Consider the following 10,435-nt stretch of genomic DNA (forward strand, 5'->3'; position numbering starts at 1 on the left):
GGCCCGTACGGGCAGGGGTACCTTTACCTTTACCTTTAAATTTAAAGAAAATGAGGGGAGATGGCCCAAAGTTGTTGAGCTTTTTTTTAGGGGGAATTGCATGGACAGCCGCTCCCCCCACGGCGCTGTGGGAAACTCTCCCTAGAGCACACACCTCCCGCAGCGGCATGGGGGGGGGGGTTGTGCGCCTGCCAACCAACACGCAGCTCCCCCCCCCCCCCCCCCGCCACTATCCATGTAAAGGACAACCCCAGTTTTTTGACATGATTTCTGAGTCAAAAAACTGTGTCTCATACATGGAAAAATACGACATGTTTTGTCAGCAAGGCTCAGCCCCAGAATGTGTCTGCAATTTAAGATCCTAAGCCCTGGAATATAAAGAGAGCTTTTCCTCCCACAACCTATTCCCACCCTCTTAGAACTTAAGGCACAGAGATTCTAGGACAGGTGACCACCTCTCATTTTAAGAAAAGCCTCTTCAAAATTAAGTGCTGAGGCCTGGCCCATCTGATCCAAGCTACAATAAGCCCAGCAGGTCTGAGCAAGGAAAGCCCCCTGCTGGTCTCAGCAAGAGTTCAAAGCAGAGCCCTCCTCACTCCTGGAAAAGCAGAAGCTTCTGCTATATACCTGAGAGGACAAACTTGCATCTTACCTGTTAAGTACTGAAGTTCTCACCCTGGGCCAGCAGGGGGATACTGTAGATAGTTATGCAAATAAGGGATCGAAAGTGACGTTCAGTGATTGGATAGTTTTAGAAAATTGTTACAGTTACGTTGTACTGGAGCTCTATATTAGCAGGCTGACTGAACCCTTCAGTTCAGTTCTGTCCTGGCCTGTGAATAAACAAGAGCTGTTTGAAGAATCGCTGTGTCGTCTGATATGTTCACCCACAACTTAACATTACCCTTTGGGCATTAGCACAGGGCAAGGGCAAAACTTGAAGGAATTTCTGCCTCTCGCTTTCCTACAGGCCAAGACGAAAGGCATCAAGGTGAACATGGGCGTGAAATACGCTGAGAAACATCAGCGCAAATTCCTGCCTGAAAAGCTGAAGGAAGGACGGAACATCATCGGGCTGCAGGTATGTGACTCCAGAACTTCCTGCTGATTTATTCAGTAGGGAATTCTTCCCAGCAGGAGATAAATGGACTGCAAGGATGTCCCAAAGGACCATTAGTGTAGTCATGCCCAGGGCCGGATTTAGGTTTGATGAGGCCCTAAGCTACTGAAGACAATGGGGCCCTTTATATGTCCAGCTGTCCTTTGCCAACAACAAATTGTTGCTTTTTTTTGTCTTTAATATATGCTATATGGTAATTTATGGACCTAAAACCATAAATTATCTAAAGCCATTTGCACATGTTGCCACACAACCAGTCCATGCAGAATGTAGGCACCCTATATATAGAAATGAGCAAACCAGTGATATTTTAGGGAGCAGACTAGCAGGTGGGGCCCATTACTTACATCATAGGAGCCTACACAGCACAAAACACTGTTGCTGTATGTAAGTTTTATTTTATTTGTTTCTTATCTTATATTTTGGAAATGTACATCCAGTTCCCCCCCTTTAAACTTTTTGGGGGCCCCCAAAAGAGTAGGGCCCTAAGCTATAGCTTGTTTAGCTTATATGTAAATCTGGCACTGGTCGTGCCAACCCTGGCTGAAAATCTGATGCAGCCACAAGTCACAGGAAGTAGCAGGAGTTTGGGGAGGTGGAGGCTCCCATTTCACCACCAGAGGCGAAATGGAACGGTGCCACTTCCTGCTGCAGCCACCCCACCCCACTCTGGAACACCTCCCTCTCCCTGAAACTCAGTGGTACCTCGGGTTACAGATGTTTCAGGTTACAGACGCTTCAGGTTACAGACTCTGCTAACCCAGAAATAGTACCTTGGGTTAAGAATTTTGCTTCAGGATGAGAACAGAAATCGCATGGCAGCGGCAGTGGGAGGACCCATTAGCTAAAGTGGTGCTTCAGGTTAAGAACAGTTTCAGGTTAAGAACGGACCTCCAGAACGAATTAATTTCTTAACCCGAGGTACCACTGTATTCCAGTGGCAGCAGAAACAGTGACAGGGGTGTGTGGGGCAAGGTGCTGCCTCTTGCACTTCCGCCACCTGAGGCAGCTGCTTGACCCTGTCTTATGGATGGGCCAGCTCTGCATTCCACTTGAGCATTTCAAAGACACAGATGATAGCACAAATGTATGGGAAGCTGACTTATGAGCACTGCATTGCCACCTAGAGGCAGAAGGTGATACTAAAGACGCTTTCTGAAAAGGGTTTCGGTAGGGTTGCCATAAGGGACACGAGTGGCGCTGTGGTCTAACTCTAAACCATAGAGCCTAGGGCTTGCTGATCAGAAGGTCAGCGGTTCGAATCCCCCTAGCAGTTCAAAAGCACGTCAAGTGCAAGTAGATAAATAGCGTACACTGCTCTGGTTCGCCAGAAGCGACTTAGTCATGCAGGCCACATGACCCAGAAGCTGTCTGCGGACCAATGCCGGCTCCCTCGGCCTATAGAGCGAGATGAGCGCCGCAACCCCAGAGTCCATCCACGACTGGACCTAATGGTCAGGGGTACTTTCACCTTTACCTTTTAGGTAGGGTTGCCATATGTCTGGAATTTCCAGAACATAGCCGGCATTCAGCCATTGGAAACAGCGCCTGGGTGGAATCACTTAAATGTCTGGAAGTGTATATATTGGTGAATTTCCTTAAAAATAGCTCCAAAACTTCATTAATTTTGCAAAAAAAAAAAAAAAAAAAAGCTCAAAAACTTTGGGCAAATCTAAAAACAACATTTGCCCCCTACCCCCGAGTTTTCACTTTTTGAAATATGGCAGCCCTAGTTTATATGGAAAATAATTGTGTACAGCTGCAAACGCTGGCAGCATTAAGACAAATGCAACAGTGTAAAAAATTGGTATAGTTTTTATAAAATATGCAGGGATATAAAATATGCAAAATGAACCATGGAAGGAGATGAAGGGAAGTCATTGATATCTTAAGTATGTAAAATGTTTATCTGAAATTGTAAAAGATAAAATTTAATAAAAATCGTATTTTTTTAAAAAAAGAAGCCTTACACTGCCTACAGATGCAATATGGCCAGGCTATTCGAGACATAATCTACAGGAATGTGATGGGAACAAATTACAGGAACACCACCCCCCCAGCTGTAAGATGTTCCTCAAATCTGGATGAAATCTGTGACAGAACCAGAAATAAATAGAATTCTACATTGTCTAAGTGGCAGGGTAGGGTTGGGGCTTTCCATCTGTGGGTAGCTGAATGGGGACCACTCTTGCAGGGAGACTTGGAGGAGACAGAACAACCAGTCTAACTGTCAACACTGTTTTTGCTTCCTAGATGGGCACCAACAAGTTTGCCAGCCAGCAGGGCATGACAGCATATGGCACACGTCGGCACCTCTATGACCCTAAGTTGGGCACAGACCAACCATTAGATCAAGCCACCATCAGTCTACAGATGGGAACCAACAAGGGGGCTAGCCAGGTAAGAAATGGAGGGGGGAACAAGAATAAATATGTGTGTTGACTATTTAGCATTCCAGCTCTAGCTGGGGTTTCCCCATGAATGCAATGGTGCCTTGAAGGACTTCTCCTGGTGCCCATGAAGTATCTGTGCAACATTCCTTGCCCCCTGCCCCCTTCAGCATAAGGTGGCAAGGGGGTCTTAGTTTTTTCCTCCTTGAAAAGCTCAGAGCCGATGGACTCTCTGAAAGAGTGCCACTCTTTCCCATTCCCTCCTTTTAGCTCTATGTGCTTCTCAAGGCTCAGAGGGCATCTGGGCAGTTGAACCATAGGAACTGGAGCAACTAAGAGAAAGTAGGGACATGAGTGGCACTGTGGTCTAAACCTCTGAGCCTAGGGCTTGCCAATCGGAAGATCGGCGGTTCGAATCCCATGACGGGGTGAGCTCCCATTGCTCGGTCCCAGCTCCTGCCAACCTAGCAGTTCAAAATCACATCAAAGTGCAAGTAGATAAATAGGTACCACTCCAGCGGGAAGGTAAACGGTGTTTCCGTGTGCTGCTCTGGTTCTCCAGAAGCGGCTTTATCATGCTGGCCACATGACCCAGAAAAACTGTCTGCAGACAAACGTCGGCTCCCTTGGCCAGTAAAGCGAGATGAGTGCCGCAACCCCAGAGTAGTTCGCAACTGGACTTAACTGTCAGGGGTCCTTTACGTTTACCTTTTTAAGAGAAAAAGGGAACCACCGAGGGTGCAGTGGGTGAACTGGTCAGGGGACAAAAGAGTATGTGCTGCAGAAATCAGAAGAATGTAGTGCCAGCCAGAAGGTGCACTCACAAAAGTTGGATCCAGTAAGATGGATTCTCTTGAAATGACATATTTTCCCCAAGAGTTCACCAAGCCTGTCCACCACCAAATCACAGATCACATCTGTCTCTATTGGCTGCACTGTAAAAATCACATGGATCTGTAAGAGATTCTCAAAACCACCATCAAATCTCAGGTCACCTCTGTACCAACTGATGTATTCTGCAATTTATTGGTGGCTTTTTTCTTTGGGGGAAAAATCTATGAGGAGCCATGTTTTTGTGATGCATTTTTTTTTAATACTATGCAGTCTTCCAGTGGAAGGTTTGTTTTGATTGTGGCTTTGGTGGGATCCAAATTTAAGAGTATGTTTTAATTCTGCTGGATCTAACTTCTATCCAGACAGACCCCATGGAACAATAAAGTGTGTGTTTGTGTGTGTGTGTGTGTGTGTGTGTGTGTGTGTGTATAATTTCTTTGTCTGGGGTAAGGTAAAGTGTCATGAGGGAGCATGGGAAGAAACAGAGGAGGTGGTACCCAGAGTACTCTCTCAACATTTCAAATGTGGCCACAGGGCCTAAAGTTGATGGCACCTGAAAGAGATGATAAAATAGCCTTAGACACAGTAAGATGGTGTAAAATCCTCAAGAGACAGTCCCAATTAGATATTTTGCATTGCTGGGTTACATTCTTCTTCTCTGTAAAAAAAAAACAAAAACCCAAACCCTCATGACTCTGGGAAAGGCACCATCTTTTGCACTCTATTTTGCATGCTCCCCCACCAAGTGGAACACCACCAGATTATCCCCACTATGGCAGAAGCACAACAGGCACACTGCAGCTGTTCTTAGAAATGTCACAGATGTAATGAAGTACAGCAGCGGTGTTAAGAAGAAGTCAGTTTCTGGGAACAGCTGGGAATGTGTGTTACTACTTGGGGATCTATTTATATATAACTGCCTGTCTACAAGAGCAAGGAGCATCCCTTGTGGGTTCTAAGCAACACCCCCTTGTGGACCATTCATAGATTACTGTGCATTAAGCACTTTTGTACAACTAGGCTTTTAGGCATAATGCAAAAATAAGGTACTTGTACTCTGCCAAGAAGAGACAATGCTGCTGCTGTTTTGGGTACCGGATTATTTAACCCGGGATAAACCATTCCAAAAGAGTCCATGATTCTTTTTGAGCCAATGGCCTTGCTTTGAAATGCTATCTTACAGCAGCCTTGGAAACATGTGAGCTGAAGTTGAAGCAACTTCAGGCCAGGCAGGGGCAGTTATCTCAAGAAGATACCATTGCCAGTAAACAAGTCCTAGCTTGTTCTTTCCTCATAGTTCAGAAAGCAGGTACTGATAATCTCAAAAGTGTTCCACGAGTACTTTTAGGTGCCCAAGAAGATCAAGGTAAACTCAGAAGAGCTATTTGAGGTATTTGTTGTCCTAGAAAGCAAATAAGCTCAGCCTTAATGCAAGGAGAGGAAGATGAGGGATGTTCAAACAGGAAAACCAAACTTTTGCTTGGCATCCCATTGGCACTAATAAGGTTGAACTAAATACAGTGGTACCTTGGTTCTCAATCTGTTCCGGAAGTCCATTACAAAACCAAAACATTCCAAAACCAAGGTGCGCTTTCTCATAGAAAGTAATGCAGAACGGATTAATCCGTTCCAGGCTGTTGAAAAACTACCCCTAAAATGCTTCTCCCCACCGCCCCAATCAGAGCGATCTTTCCAGATCTCTCTCTCTCTCTCTCTCTCTCTCTCTCTCCCTCTCTCTCTCTCCCTCTCTCCCTCTCTCCCTCCCTCTCCCCTCAAAGCAGCTGGGCTTCAGAGCGCTGTCTGGACGCTTCTCCTCACAGCCCCAATCAGAGCGATCTCTCTAAAAGCGGAAGCGCAACACTAAAAACAGAAGCTCAGGACAGGTTCAACTTCCAAAAAATTTCAAGAACCGGAACACTCACTTCCGGGTTCCAAGTTGTTCATGAACTAGGCTGTACGAGAACGAAGGTACCACTGTACCAGCAGAGAGGATATGAAGGGGGCCTCGTGCGAAACCTGCTCTGCTTTCCATTCTTCTCCTTAAGACATTTTACACTCCCAGGTTCACCATTTCCTCTCTTCTTCTTCCTCCTCCACCCATATCCATCCCTAGGCGGGCATGACGGCCCCTGGAACCAAGCGGCAGATTTTTGAGCCCGCCCTGGGCATGGAGCACTGCGACACCCAGAACATCTCCCTGCAGATGGGCAGCAACAAAGGGGCATCGCAGCAGGGCATGACTGTGTATGGGCTGCCGCGGCAGGTCTACGACTCCAAGTACTGCCTCACACCCAACTATGCCATGATCGGAGAAGATGAAGGCCAGTACAACCACAGCCATCATAACTTCTACAACTCAGAATAGCCAGCAGGAATCATGGGACGGACATAGAACAGAGACACCAGCACTTAAAAAAAAGAAAAAGAAAAAAAAGGGGGCACTTCCCAAACAGAAGATCCACCATCAGGTGGCTATTTTCACCTGGGAATATAAGAAGATCCAGACAGTTCCCTAAACTGCTAACCAGCTCACTAGAGACTCTTCAAACCATGCCAAAGCCAAGTTTCCCCTCCAGATCTCCACCACTGAGCCTTAAAAGCTTCACTTTGATCCCTTTCACGCTTTATTTAATGTATGACGTACTGCCACTACTTTTAAGCATGCACTGATGTGGCTCAAAGCCACTAGGACGGAATGTTACAGTAAAAATAATAATAATAATAATAATAATCTAATGGGTTGGGAGAAGCAAATACGAGGCAATGAGCACTCTTGATTTCTCCCTCTTTCTCTTTCCTGAACAAGAGCCATCAGTCATCTCTTCCCTGTGGCTTGTGGCAGCTCCTGCTGCTGCTGTTTTGGGTCAAGGCAGAAGCAGGCAATCAAAGGCACAGCTTCTGTTGGTGAACATATTGCCTACTGCACTCTGTTTTGTACCATAACAGAAGCCGTTCTCCATCATCTGCCTTGCTCTGTCTACAATCAGGTTAGGAGCAAATTGGCAAGCCCCCCCCCCTGCCTACTTTGCCAGGGGTTCCAGTCACTTTTGCTTCCTAAATACTAATAGTTTGTAGAAAAGCACCAGTGAACTGAATCAGCCATTGGCTTCCTGGACACAGAACGTATTTAGGTAGAGTATGTGAACTGCGGAGGGAGACTGTAGAAGGAGGTTGGAAGCATCTAACCAGTAAAGGGGTATGTTCACAGTGTCTGAAGTTATCCTAAGATTCATGTGAGAGATCATTTGGTGAGAATTACACACAATTGTAAACCAAAGCCGTTCATCTTCTACATCTTCAGGGAGAATCTGGAAAATAATTTACCAGGTTATCAGTAATCTAGTCTTCACTAAAAAAGAGAGACAGAATTTATAGTCCTAATGGTTCTTGACTGAGCTCCATTATGCAGGCAACTTCTACAAAAACAATCTAGCGCTCAGAAATTAGAACTTCCCAGAAATACATGGCAAGTTATCCATTCCTCCTCCTGAATGCCTCTTGTTTACCAATGGTTCTCCTATCAAGTAAACCACTTCCTTGCCATCAATCTCATTTATCTCCAGCACACACGCCCAATTTCATAGTAAATAATGGAAATCAAAGCAACTCCATGCACTGCAAGCGCATTTACACACATTCTGGAGAAGAAATTTAAAATTCCAGAGGTACAGAACATGAACAGCCTTCAATAAAGCTGGCAGAAGTGCCGTGGGACTAATTCATGTTTGAAACTAAAATGCTTCTATTAACTAAGATTCACATGCTTCGAATGAAGACAAATGAATCACCTGCTATAAAGCCAAAACCAGTTTTGAGATAAGCCTAACCACAGAAGACCAAAATAAATCCCACTGAATTTACTTACACGAGTAAATTTGGCTTGTGATAGCACTCTCATCCAGTTCAATACGTGCTCTGCAATCGATTAACTGCATGGATTTTAAACTTGCATAAATTTGCATATATCACAATAGCCCTGAAGGGGGAGGGGAAACATTCACTATTATTTCCACCTGTGTGAGGACCAAGGAGGAATGCTCTTATAAGAAGCCCCCTGCCACCACCTATGGATTTATAATCACTTACATTTAAAAGCAATTTCCCAACAAGTCTCCTCTAACTGACCAAAGCATTTGATTAATCAATTAGATTAGTTGTCCAAACATGGCAGTCTCGGTTTAAGGATTGGCGTGCTTATCTACCTGCGTGGCATCCAAGTTAGAACAGGAAAAAGCTCGCTGGCTTCACTAACTGCATCACGGTGTTGTCTGGTGGCAAATCTAGTGTTTAGCCGGGGGGCACCTGCTCACTGATTAGCACTGTAGTTAGTATGTGGTACCAGATATTGTTACAAACCAACATTTGGGGGAAATGCCAAAGTCTATATTGCCAACGAAAGCAGCGGCTGTCTTTAAATCTTGCCCCTGCCCCTCGCTTCTCTCACTGGGGTCAGAGGTGCTCTACATATTGAGCAGCTAAGACACACCCAAAATACCCACTCTAAAACATTTTTTTTTTGTTATGTTCTGCTAATGACCACTTTTTAATTTCACTGCAGCACAATAAAAAAGAAAGAAAACACTTTTCTAATATGATTGGAGGTCTTCCTTATCCCTTGGTCAGAGGTTTTCAGCCTTTTTGAGTCCACGGCTCCCTTGACCAGCACCATTCTTTCTGTGGCACCCCTGTGGGGCTCAGGAGCCCGGTTAGATCACCCCTTGCCTGCAGAGCTGGCAGCCTCTCACCCTTTTTCAAACACCCTTGTGGAGGGTTCCTTCAGCCTCCTCTCATTTTCCTTCTCATTGGGGGTCCTCCAGGCAGCTCCCGCCCCTGGTCTCTGATCTGCGCCCCCCTGCCCCAAAGAGAGGTGCTTTCTCACACTGCCCCACAGGGGCCTGGGCAGCATTCCCTGGGCAACTTGTAGCCAGAGCTGCTGCAACAAACAGCCACACAAGCCTACGGGAGGCAGAGATGCAAGAGGGCATCAGAGGAGGGAGGGAAGGAAAGAAAGAGGGACAGAGGCCAGTGTTGTCTGCGGCCCCCCCAACCATCATTCAAGGCACCTCGGGGTGCCATGGCACACTGGTTGAAAACCACTGCTCTTGGTCTATCTAGTCCAGATCTACTTTGGCTTACAGGGAATCTCTAAAACCTCCAGGCAGAAAGGACTTTTCAAACTCTGGAACCCAAGTGTATGCCAAGGATTGAGCCTGAAGGAGCTTCTACGAGCAAATTCATGTAAAAAAGGCAATTTTTAAAGTGCTAAACTAGATTTGACTCTGCTCTCTTCCAACTCAATTTAAAGCTTGTGTTTCTTTGCAAGTGTCTACTGTCAAATGGAAAACAGTCAGCCGACGATGCAGAATGGGAGAGAATACGCCTGCATGGTTATGAATGTATTCAGTGATTTGTACTGCATTCAACGGCATAAAAATCCATGGGGCAAATGGGCTGTCATTTTAAAATGAGCAAGGTTTCTAGCCTTTGTAGTTACAGAGAAAACCTGAAAATAATGGGCAGCCTCTGCTTTAAGTAGAAAATTCAGATTTCTACAAAAAGGGTTATGACTATGCTGCAAAAAAATAATAAAGCATGTAAGCTCAAGCTATACTGTGTGCAGATCCAGAGCAGTTTAGAATCTTCTTCTGGGAACAGATAAACTCAAAACAATCTCTTGCTTGGCAGGTCTCAGAAAATAGGTACTGTGCAAAATAAGGGAATTTATGTTTCATTTGCTGTCCATGGGTTGGTGTAAGAACATAAGAGCTTGCTGAATCAGACCAATGGCCCACTTAGTGCAGTAACCTGTTTCCAGTGGTGAACCAGGTGCCTATGAGAAGCCTGCAAGCTGAACCTGAACACAAGAGCTCTTCCCATACCTGTGATTCCCAGCGACTGCCCTAAAGAGTCACACTATCTCAGACAGTGGAGGCAGAGTGCAGCCATTGTGGCTAGTAGCCATTTGATAGCCTTTTCCTCCATGAATTTTTCTAATCCTCTCTTAAAGCCATCCAAGTTGGTGGCCATCATTGCCTCCCAGTAGGAGTTCCATAGTTTAACTATGCATCAGTACTTTCCATGGCGTGTCCTG

General features: G+C 45.5%; 1 protein-coding gene across 1 annotated transcript in view; it reads left to right on the forward strand.

The window, feature by feature from the left end:
* Positions 1 to 9,952, forward strand: part of CNN1 (calponin 1) — a 37,522-nt gene extending 27,570 nt beyond the window's left edge. Inside the window, exons 5-7 of the mRNA XM_028711685.2 lie at positions 971 to 1,081; positions 3,374 to 3,520; positions 6,458 to 9,952. Of these exons, the coding sequence (XP_028567518.1) occupies positions 971 to 1,081; positions 3,374 to 3,520; positions 6,458 to 6,709 (510 nt within the window). The 3' untranslated portion in view covers positions 6,710 to 9,952. The remainder of the gene's footprint in view (positions 1 to 970; positions 1,082 to 3,373; positions 3,521 to 6,457) is intronic.
* Positions 9,953 to 10,435: the final 483 nt, after the last annotated feature.

Source organism: Podarcis muralis, chromosome 17 (genome assembly GCF_964188315.1).
Source record: "Podarcis muralis chromosome 17, rPodMur119.hap1.1, whole genome shotgun sequence".
In the NCBI taxonomy this organism is placed as follows: domain Eukaryota; kingdom Metazoa; phylum Chordata; class Lepidosauria; order Squamata; family Lacertidae; genus Podarcis; species Podarcis muralis.